Raw genomic sequence first — 11963 nt, 5'->3', positions numbered from 1 at the left:
TCAATTATTTTGTTTTTCTCCTTTTCCAGAAGTTATTCCAAACACCGGACCGATTCGTAGGAAAAATCTTCTTAGGACGGAACGTAATTCTGGTTTCAAATCGAAACACATGAGTTCGCAAAGGAGCGAATAATAACTCGAAGCGTGAGCTCCAAACTGAAATCGCGAAGGGATAAAAAAGGTAAGTTAAAAAATCTCACTAATAATAATAATTAGTATTAAATGCAATTTCCCATATTACCCTTTCGTCGTTCATTTTAAATATTCTCGTGAGAACCAACAGCAAAATGCACGTCCACGCGTCTCTGTGACTTTCCGATTGTAGGCACAAAAAATATTCCAGAGCTTCTTTGCACACGGCTATTAATTTACATTGTATTTTCATCCAGTCTTCCTGTCGCGTTTCGTCGCAATACATTTTAAAAAGTATCCTGAGAACGCACGCGAGACTTTGAGTTTCCTGTTTGAGAAGATTCGGTTTGACCGTTCCCTTGAATCCCGCTTTCCAAAGTATGTTCCTTTGATCGTGATTGCTGTTGAATGATTTTGCGAACCTGTGAGATTCCAGCAAACAATCGACGAGGAGAAACAAATGTTTGCTGCTGAGATTTCTATACATTCCTTGCTCTTCTCTTTGCTGTTCGTTCACGACACCTTTTTCCGCGTGAAGCAAATCAGCCTGTGAAAGAAAATAGGAGAGAAACAATTGAGCATTCATTCGAAACGAGTCAAAGCTCGTTCGTATTCGAGCTTTCACTCACTTGAGCCAAAGCTAAATTTTCCTGATCTTCTTTCCGCGACGTAGCCGGATAAAAAACGATGTTGTCGATCGTTTGTATCAATTCCAATTGAACAATGCATTTAATTAACAAAACGGAAAATAATTTCTGTTCTTTGTTTTGATCATTTTTATCATCTCCTCCGTCGGCGGATGATGGCGACGTCGACGACGACGACGACGACGACGACGATTTATTACTCGAAACTTTTAAAATGGGTTTCGGATAAGGAACTATTTCTTTTTCTACATCTTTTGAACTGTTTTCTTTCTGCAACGGGAAAAGGGCATTTACACGTGAATACAAAAATTCATTTTTAATCGATCATTTGCACGCAGGATGATGGGATGCGTGTGTGCGTGCGTGTGCGTATGCGAAACAAACTCACCGAATTAATTATATCAAGGTCACTTTGATTGTTTTGCGGTCGCCACGTGAGCAAAGCCGACGGTACTGTCGAATTAAATATGTCTATGACGCACTGACACGTTTTATCCCATATTTTATTGGAAAATTTCGAACCGTTGGATATGACTAAATTTTCCAAGCAATTCGTTCCGGAACGTGCGAGCTGTTCGTTATCCTGTTGAACGCACCAAAGCAACTGAACGTATAAATCCTCGAGCAACATCGGGCCCAACATTTCGAAATACTGACTAAATACGTCGACGATTGCATACAATGCGTGATTGCAAGTGGTCGTCATCCACTCGGCTTTCTAAAAAAGGCGGGAAAAAAAATTAAGTTTCGAAAACACCAAAAAAAAAAATAAAATAATGTAAATAAATAAAATTACTTCGGTAAATAATTCCGGAAGTTTCATGTTGTCGAAAATTCTAAACAAAACTTGAAACAAATCTTTCCACCAGTGTTGTTTAAATGCATCCCCGTGAGTTTTGACGATTTCGAAGAGGACAGTCAACGCTCTCGTTCTCACATCTAATTTACAACGGTTAACAATGCAAGACAATTCGAACAAAAGCGGAAACCAACCTCTCACCCAAGCTCTGTCTTCCGGTGCAACCTGAGTGAAAAGAAAAGAAAAACGAATCGAATATCGCAGTTCAAATGAATTTTTATGCGAAATGACGAAAAAGGTTTATCTCCTCTCAATCAATACCTGGTGTCCTTCTTCCATCACGTGTTCCATAAACAAATTAGGTTTTTCATTTACGAAAACGGCACACGTACGAATCAGTCTAATAGATTCCATCGAGATATCGGGAAAATTTGAATTACAAGCAAATTCTGAAAGGCATTTAACGGCATCTTGAAACGAATCAATCATTATGGCAAAATACTGTTGGTACAACTCATCTGAAAATCAATATTTACGACCATGTTTATTTTTCAATCGTTCAATGCGAATGAAAAATTGAAAACAAAATTCTCACTTATGATTTTTCCAGTCGTCGAAAATGCTAATTCCACGATGCTTCCATCTTGATCCGATGCGGCCAAATGAAAGACGCTGAAAATATTTTTCCAACCCGAACGAATGTTATGAGCCTGACTGTTAACCATTTGAGCTATGCATCTCACAACCATGTCCCGTATGGCGGGATTCCTATTTTTTTTCATTATGACTTCGAAAGGCCTGAGAAATTCTTTTTGAAACCTGAAATTTGCAAACTCTCCTTTTTCGATGAATTTCATCGAGAGTTGACGCAAAGAGTCGACGGCGAAAAAAGCAATGTCTTCGTTCGCGTTGCAACCGACTTTGTTGAAATGCTCTCCCAAAACCTGCCAAATCCTCGACCACTGAAGCCTTATCCTTCCCATGTTGTAATAAGAAATTTCTACGATTTTTTGCAAGCTGAACATTCTCGGATGTGTCGAATTGTCGAGTTCGTCGACGGACATTTGACAAAGTGCGACAACGAAATCCACTATGGCATCTCCGTCGAGTCTCGTCGAACCCGTGAATATTCTATCGACGGCAACGACGACGCTTTGCGAACTTGTCTCCCCGATGCTTTCTTTAACGCTAGCTAAAAAAAAAAAATAACAGGAGTCGATCGTTTTGAACGCGGTCGTCACCTTCATTTTTTTTTTTTTTTATTTTGATTTTAACTTACGATCTAAAGAATTCAAACTGAATTTGAGTTCCGTTTGATTTTCGAGTGATGAATGGAATGAATAATGATTGTCTTTTTTATTTGTCGAACCCGCAAGAAACTGCGGACGGACTCCCGTACCGATGAGCTGTGCTAATTCTAATTGACTAATGCATTTAATTATGTCTAACCATGATTTTCCCAAATAATTTCCATCCGTGTGAGCGACGGTTATCAACGTTTTTATCGTATCTATATTTTTCGATTTCATTTCCGTTATGGGTGAATTAGCCGTGAGTAACGTGAACCTCGCCAATGCTTGAACGTACGCATTTCTTTCCAGCTTGATTATATATAAAAAAAAAAAAAAAAAAAAATGACATGTAGAACGTCTGTAAACGGGTCCTCCTTCTTTAAATTTAAATTTAAACGTACGTACCTTCATTTGAAATATGCATGCTATTCTAATGGCACAACGAATACCGTCTAAACACAAAAGCGCAATTTCCGGATCGTCGCAATCTTGCAAACCGACGCTGAAAGCCGCGAGAAAAGGAGTCCACGCCATTTTGAACATGGGTCTCACGTGTTCTAAATGTTTGGCCGTCGTGAAGGGAGCCTGAACGTGACTCACGGATTCCATGAGATTTTTCGCCGTCGACGATATCATTTCCATTTCCATGTTCCATATGACTCTCCTTTTTTTCTCGCTCGATATGACTTGTTTTCCCGGCTTCGAAATGTTTCCCTTCATTTTGATTTCGTGACCGGCTATTTCATCGTATATTTCCGATAAATATTCTTCGGGTAAATCTTTGCTGTCGCTGATTCCCCTGTTTAATTTTATGTATTGCTCTTTTGTCATTTTGCTTTTGACTTGAGGCGAATGAAGATCCGTTGTCAACATGATGATTGAATAGGCTAACACGTAAGCGGTATCGGCACTTGAGAACAATCCGTTACTGCAATCGAAAAAATAATAATTTTTTTTTAATTTTTACTTCCCTCCTCTCCACCCTCCCTCCCTTTCTCCCGGAAACTATTAAAAATAAATAATCAATTATTAATACTTTGGATTGCATTCACAATAACGACTAGCAAATTTTTCCATGAGTCTATCGATTTTCTGCGCTTCTCCGGGTAACCTAAATCCTTCCAAAAATTGTCTCAACGCTGAAACAAGATCCTTATCTTTGAAATTTAATAAATCAACGTAGAAATACATCACAGCCTTGCTAAAATCATCGTTATCACCGAGAAAATCTCCAATGGCGGTTTTGTCCAGTCTATCGTTATTAATAAGCCAATTAGCTATTTCGATGAGATTTTCCGAGAGAAGTTTATGATCTTGCAAATATTTTATACCCTTTTTGGGTTTCCTGTTAAACATTTCGATTCCCGTTTCCCATATTTCTTTCTGGTGTTTCAAAACCTCAAATTGTTGAGGCGTGTCCGGGATTTCTTTGTTGACGCTCGATTCCGCGGAATTCAAAGAATTCGTACTCCCGAACGATTTTAAACTTTCACTTTTTATTCCCTGCGAAGGAATCGAATCGACATCTTGACTCGTCGCATGTTTGTCGGCGGCGCCTAAAAACGAAAATAATTATTAAAAAAAATTTTTTTTTTTTAATTGCATTCGATTGCTATTATTATTATTATTATCATTTTTTTTTCTCACCTAATACGCTCTGACTGTTGGGATTTATATAAAGATCTCGACTCCATTCCACCATGCATTTAAGTATCGATACCAAACATTCCAAACCACGAATCCTCATTGATTTCTCTTGATTCGGCGTCGCACCCAGTTCAAAGGCTTGCCTTCCCTGAGCTATTTTAGACAAATCGTTGACGAGTCTTTCGAATAAATTTGCCGCCGTCAAATCGCAATCGTAATTAACGTAAATATCTACGACGCTTTGAGCATCCGCGCAAATTCTCGTCAACGCTTGTATGACCATCCATTTATGCTCGAACGAACTGCTACTCGTTTCGAGTATGTTTAAAAAAATCTCTTTGAAAAAAACTTCAATTTGTTTTTTTAAATGCAATTTAAAATTTGACAAAAGTGCCAAAAATATCGATAGGGAAAGTTCGAAAACTTCCGGAACGTTTGATACGCCGTTGTTGCTCAATGCGACGCACAAATAACTTTTTATCGTCGTTATGAATTTTTCGTTGGACCTAAAAACAGGTCCGGCACCCTGTAGTATTGATAATAGCAAATGTAGGGAAAGGATCTTTGACCGAAGCTCGTGAGATCTGTAAAGAACAAAATCATTATTATTATTTTTTTAAATATATTTATATTCGTAGAAGAAAAATCATTATAGCGTCGATATTTACTTCGGATCGGGAATTCCTTCGGGCAATGATTTCATCGAAAGCAAACACAAGGAACGAAATACTAAAAAGGCATCTATTTGTAACACATGAGTAAATTTCGGGAGCGAAGATTGGTCATTTTCAATTGAATTCATGTCTTCGCTTTGACCGGACGGAACGCTCAACGTGTCGGAACCATTTTCGCATATTGATTCAACATCGGTTATTATTTTATTTAATACTTCTTTGATTATATCAGAATCGGATTTTTTCTCGGCGACAGATTCGTCAAAGGCCTCTTCGGAAGTGGGAAATTCATCGAATGAATTTGTAGCAGCAGAAACGACATCTTCTTTTTTCACGTCGACATCCAAAGAATTCGCGATACCGTTTTCTGTTATTTTATCATCGGTTTTTGAAATGCCTTCGGTGGAAGAAGAAGAAGAAGATTGAATTTCGTTCGAATTTGTTTTGTTGGAATTTACAAAAGATTGTTTTTTATCCCTGTTGGAATCATCAGATTTTTGATTATTATTTTTATATTGTTCTTCCAAGGCTTGATTTTCCATTCGTGTGAAAATAACATTAAGCATTTGCGTCAGTGTAGCTCTCGCCGTCGTTTGATTGACTAAATTTTTACTCGCCAAATAAATATTGTAACAAGTTTTGACGGCGTTCAAAAGAGTTTTTTGATGAACTTGAACGTGTTGACTCGTGACAACGGTTAAAAGAGCTTTTATTATTTGTAATTGTACTCCATCATCCGTTGCCGGTCCGGTAAAACATGAGCATATTGTATCAACAATTCTATCTATTAAAAATTTTTTCTGTGTTGTCGAATCAGGCACATTTCCAGTCAGATGACCATAAGCTATTAGTTTTTGCAAACAGTCTAAGGCTGTGACAACTATTCTCGATGATTTCGATTGACATACTAATTCAAAAGGTAAAAAATATTTTTCCGCAGTAACTGTTGTCGTATCTTTTTTTGGTAATGGTAAAGCTGATGATGCCGCATTGGACTCGCTTGAATTTTTTAATTCCGCTTTAATTTCCTCTGTTGGAAACAAAAAAATTACAAATTATTATAAATACAAGTTCTTATTAAAATTAATAAAATTTTAAATTCAAGGTCTTTTTGGTTGATACCATTGCATCATTGATTTTTTTTTTTTTTTCGAACAAAACCAAATTAACACATCACAATTCTAAATATTATTTTATCATTTTAATTACAAGGAAAACGAATAATAATAATTTAATTGAGCCAAGTAATAAAATTGTTACAATAATAAATTGTTACATGCTTAGGTGCATTTTATTAATAAATTTTTTTTTATAAATTTCTTTAAAATTTTATAATTTTTTGCATAAAATTATATTCATGGCACGTAAAACATTATGATAAATGATAATGATGACAAAATGCTTTTTAAATTTGTTATTGGAACCAAAAAAATTGTAATCTGGCATCAAAAAGTATAACAAATAAAAGACTCATAAAATTTATGATTTCAAAAGGAGAAAAAAAAAACTTATCTTACTATAAATAAAAAAGTAAAATAAATAAAAATTCTCAAGATAAAGTAAAAGAAAAGAAATGAATTTCAATATTCATTTAAAAAAAAAAAGAAAAAGTCATTTCAAGTTTAGGTTAGGAGAGAAAAAAACTATCGTATAAAAACGTATTTTAAAAATATGATTTTCGTCGACGATAATGCAATTAGCAATTGGGAAAAATTAAAAATAAAATGGTACTAATTGAATTAAAAAAAAATTCTTACCCAAAGCTACCTCGCAAGCTCTTTTAAGCTGGGAGTGGTGGGATTTTTTAATATCCTTATCTGCTAAAATTTTTTCCAAAGCCCTTACGATAAACATTTCTTTTGTTTTATCACTAGTTTGCATCGTTATGCTATTTTAAACTTCAATTTGAAGTATCATGATTAATGTTTGTTTACAATCTAAAACATTACTCCATAATGTTTTGAAAATAAAAACTGATTAGGGGCCATTTGACTGTTGGCCGGACATTGACGTCTTGTTGCCTCATTTTCGTACGATATGCCTACCTTATTCCCGACGGATAACCGTTTCGAATTGAAATAACGAAACCGGAAATTATTTTTCTCATTGTAACTTTTACAAAGATTGATTTTTGTTTAAAAAGCTTTATTTTATTATAAAGATTTCGTTATTATACCCGATCGATGTTGGTATATTTGTTATAGAAAGAGTTGAAATTCGTTTGAAAAAAAAAATACAGGAGGCATTGCAAAACCACTCGAAGTTCCACGTCTTTGACACTTCAGCTAGTAAACATAAACTTGGCAACGTATTTATCTATGTGACCGAAACTCGTAGAGCCTCGTCATCAGAACCCATCTGTTTATTATGCTGGCAACTAATCTTTGAATGTATATTCGAATTTTGTGATTTAAATAATTAGTTACAATGGATCTTTCAAAAGTAGTCGGACCTCAATTTATGGTTTTATTGCCTGTCGGCATTGTATTAGTGTTTGCCGCATTACTGTTTGTTTTTGGATTCAATTCATCTGTTGATCTTCCCAATTTTAAGTACTTGAGATTTTCATCAGGTGACAGAAAATCAGGCAAGAAAAAAAAATCTAAGGACAAGGTATTTATAAATTAATTAATAATATCAATGAAAATTATAATTGATAAATTTTTTATTGATAAATTTTCAAAAGAATGATATTCTCCATCTGGTCCGAATACTTCATCTATGCCATCGTGGCTACCTCGTTTCACTTTAACCTTTGCCCTTTTTTAATTAAAAGTTTTACTATTCTCTAATTTTATTAAATAATATTGTTTAATTGAAATTTATTTTAATTTATTTTGACGAGATTTGGAGCTTTCACATGATGATTCAAAATCATTTGGATTTGTTCATTGAGTGTCTTGGTTTATCCAGGTCATGCCTGCACACACACACACAGTATGCAAAAGATCCAACACATATTTATAACAGCTTTTAATTTATAGCATGTTTAAAATTCATTTAATTTATAAAACAAACAAATTATAATTTATTTATTTTTTTGTTATGATTGTATAAGATTCCAACTTTGTCACCAAGTTTTTGTTAACATATGCAACATGAAAATTCAAAATTGGCCAGAGAGAGAAACAAGTTAAAATTGATGGATGACTTATTATTAATAAATTTATAAATGACAATATGGTTGATCACAATTGATAATAAAAATTAAAATTAAAATAATAATCATATTCATAATCATTATAAAAATGCATACATATGTCATGAAGTCGAATGATTTGATTACAGAAAACTCAAAACGGACACGCTACGGCCATTTCGGACGATAGCAAATCGTCAAAACACTCAAAGGGAGAAAAAAGTAAAAAATCTGCTGGTCAGAAAGATAATCAAAAATCCGCGGCTAAGAGTAGTAAAAAAGACGAGAAAAAGGGTGAGAAAAGAACGGGAAAAGAAAATAGAGAAGCTCCCAAAGCTAAAAAATCAAAGGGTCACGATGACAAGCCCAAAGACTACGATGACGACGGCTGGGAAACGGCTCTCTCTAGAAAAGACAAAAAGAACAAAAAGAAGGTGGAAAACATGAGCGCACCTTCACCGCCGGCCAAAAAAAAACAGGATAAACCGCAATCTTCTGACGGAGGTAAAGGAAGTAAAGGGGATAATAAACAAAAGCAACAAAACAAAACTCCGAGTCAGGGTGGTAATAAAAAACCTGCCGGAGAACAACAACAACAACAACAACAATCATCGGGAGGTAAAGGTGGCAAGTCGAATGACAAAAAAAAAGCCAGGAAAGATTAATTAATAAAAATAATATTATTAATTATAATAATAATAATAATAATAATAATAAATAAATAATGATATATTTTTTATTGAGGGATGAACGACAATTGATAAATGGCCTGATTTTTCACATGTCTATGCGCGTATGCGCATATGCATAGGCGTATGCATAGGCATAGGCATAGACGAGTTAGAGAAGGGTTAATTTAGATTCGTTATGAAAGAAAGGTATTCAAGGGAGCTTGTTTTAGTTAGTTATAAATTTTTCACTTTTTTTTTTTTTCTTCTTGTATAAAATATACTTAATGTAGTTTACTTTTTTTTTTTTTTTAAATGAACGGGGTCGTAGGGCTGTGCGCTTTAAAAAAACATGAAAAAAAAAAAAACAAAAAAAAATTTCTTCTTACATTTTTTTTTTTTTTTTTCAATGCAGGATTGCTCATCTTAAAAAAATACAAAAAAAAAAATAAATAAATAAATAAATTTTATATATATATATATAGAGATGAAATTAAAGGAGTTGGGTATTCGTTTTTTAATAAATAAATAAACATTTAATAAATGGGTATTAGAAATAATAATGATAATTATGATAATAAAAAAAAAACGATTGTACAAAATAAATTAATTAGGGATACCCTAAAAGAGTTTTTATGAAAGAGAAAAAAAACTAAAAAAAAAAAAACTATTTAATTAATGCCTTAAATAAATAAATAAATAAATAAAAACTTAGTCTTTAATGGTAATAATAATAATAAAAACTTGGTCGCCTTATTTAAAAAAAAAATAATAATAATAAAAAGGGAAAAAAAATTTTTTGTGCAATAATTTTTTTTTTTTTGGGTGAATTTTTTGAGTGTGCAAATATTAGTTATAGTCGTAACTAGTAGTAATAATAATAATAATAATAATGATGATGATGACAACGTGTCCGTATTGAAAGGATTCGATAGGGGGGGAAAAAATAAAAAAAAATTTTTTTAAAATACGAGAGAAAATTGAAAATTTATATTATTATTATTATTAACCTTGGTTGATTGCGTATAAATTAAAAAGAATTTTATTTTAATTTTTGAATAATAGAAAATGATGATTCTAAAAATAAATAAATAAGAGGAAAAAAAAAAAAACGAGGGCTTGCCGCCATTTTTGCCGTAGACGAAGTAAAAATTAATTCACGTTTAAATTCTAATTTTGAATTTTTCTTAATTTTTTTTTTTTAAATTTTAACGTACCGTAACCGCACGCGCACGTACACACACGCATTCGGAGAGACAAACGATTTAAAAATTATTTATTTTAAAATTTCGATTTCGGTTTTTATCTTTACGGAAAAAAAAAAAAAAAAAAAGAAAAACGTGTCCGCGTGTAGCCTTGGGTATTTTCCTATATCGATTAGAAATTAACTACTCAGCTGCTTGTCTTGACATTCGACTCGTGAATATCGAGAAAAAGCGCGTAAATTTTTTTTATTTTTTTTGTTTAACGATCGTTTAAAATATCATCGAAACGATTAATGGGAAAAAAAAATAAAACAATGATAATAATAATAAAAGACGGTTAAAAAATTGATGACGTATCGTCGGTGAAAACGCGGGGATCCGTTAAATTTTATGTGTGACGTAGTAGTAGCGTCTTACGGTCGAATTGATTACGAACACGTTTAAGTTTTCGCAATCAGGTTGTTGTTGTTGTTAGTATTATTATTATTACTACTATTATTATTATTATTATTATTATTATTACTACTACTATTGTTGTTGTTATTATTATTATTATTATTATTATTATTATTATTATTATTATTATTATTATTATTATTATTACGAGCGTTTAACTAGACAATCGTTTTATTAATTAAGTTTTTTTTTTTTTTTTTTTTTCTTTCTAATACTCTTATCATTACTGTTACTCTCTTAACCGGTCACTGCCGCGTGGGTATATTTGCAATTTTTTTTTACAATATTATTATTATTATTATTTAGTTTTTTTTTACACACACTTCCCCCTCAAGGTTTTATTATAACCCTCCCCCCTGTACCCGCTGGATAATAAAATTGTGCCAAAAGTGATTTATTGTAAAGACAAAGACAATTCGCATTCATTCCAAATTCCCCAAATCTCCCAAATCCCCCCCCCCAAAAAAAAAAGTTTTTTTCAGTTTTAAACAATTTTTTTAGAAAATTTACTTATTATTATTATTATTATTATTATTATTATTATTATTATTATTATTATTAATTAATTAATCTGCACAAACAAACAAACAAAAATAACTGACAGTGAAATTTTTTAAAAATTAATTTTCGTCACTTAAATTCCATTTGGAAAATTTTGTTTTTTTTTTTTTTTTTAAATCGATGACGTCACACACAAAAAAATCGATCAATTATCGAACAAAATCAAATAAATCAATGGAATAGGAAAAAAAACCCATTTTTCCCTTTTTTTTTTTTTTAATCTTTCTTAACAATTTCTCGTCATTATTTAATACTCCAAAAAGAAAGAAAACAAATTAATAATAATAATAATAATAATAATAATAATAATAATAATAATAATGATATTTTTTTTTTTTTATTACTAAATTTATTCACTTATATTGTATAATATTATAAGTTAATAATAATAATGATAATGAATAATGTAAGTTAAGATATAATTTTTATTATATATAATAACGCACGAGTTTTGTATGTGTCTGTGTGTGTGTGAGTGTGTGAGTGTGTGCGTGTGCGTGTGCGTGTGCGTGCGAACGTGATATGAGCACGTGTAATTTTTAAAATTAGTGTAAAAAAAAAATATAAAAAAAAATTTATACGTTTATAATATATAAATATAAATATATATATATATATATAATGTAAGAGAATAAATATAAATACAAACTATTAAAAAAAAAAAAAAAAATTCGAAAATGATGATGATAATAATTATAATAATATGTAATAAAATGTATAACACGCGGGATATTAATATATAA

The 11963-nt window shown here is 31.9% G+C and overlaps 1 protein-coding gene across 1 annotated transcript; it reads right to left on the bottom strand.

The window, feature by feature from the left end:
- Phum_PHUM191910 (Brefeldin A-inhibited guanine nucleotide-exchange protein, putative) lies at window positions 1-7072 on the bottom strand (the record flags this gene model as incomplete). Its single annotated transcript, XM_002425275.1, has 13 exons — window positions 1-156; window positions 242-679; window positions 762-1049; window positions 1168-1497; window positions 1576-1803; window positions 1900-2096; window positions 2174-2770; window positions 2858-3179; window positions 3276-3798; window positions 3907-4426; window positions 4518-5101; window positions 5186-6221; window positions 6949-7072. 13 exons carry the CDS (start codon window positions 7070-7072, stop codon window positions 1-3), a joined length of 5343 nt encoding a protein of 1780 aa, XP_002425320.1.
- Between the last annotated feature and the right edge of the window lie 4891 nt (window positions 7073-11963).

Source organism: Pediculus humanus, genomic scaffold (assembly GCF_000006295.1).
Source record: "Pediculus humanus corporis 1103172107541 genomic scaffold, whole genome shotgun sequence".
Taxonomy (NCBI): domain Eukaryota; kingdom Metazoa; phylum Arthropoda; class Insecta; order Psocodea; family Pediculidae; genus Pediculus; species Pediculus humanus.
Note: the sequence above shows the minus strand (reverse complement) of the source record. Positions and strands in the feature narration are given on the sequence as shown.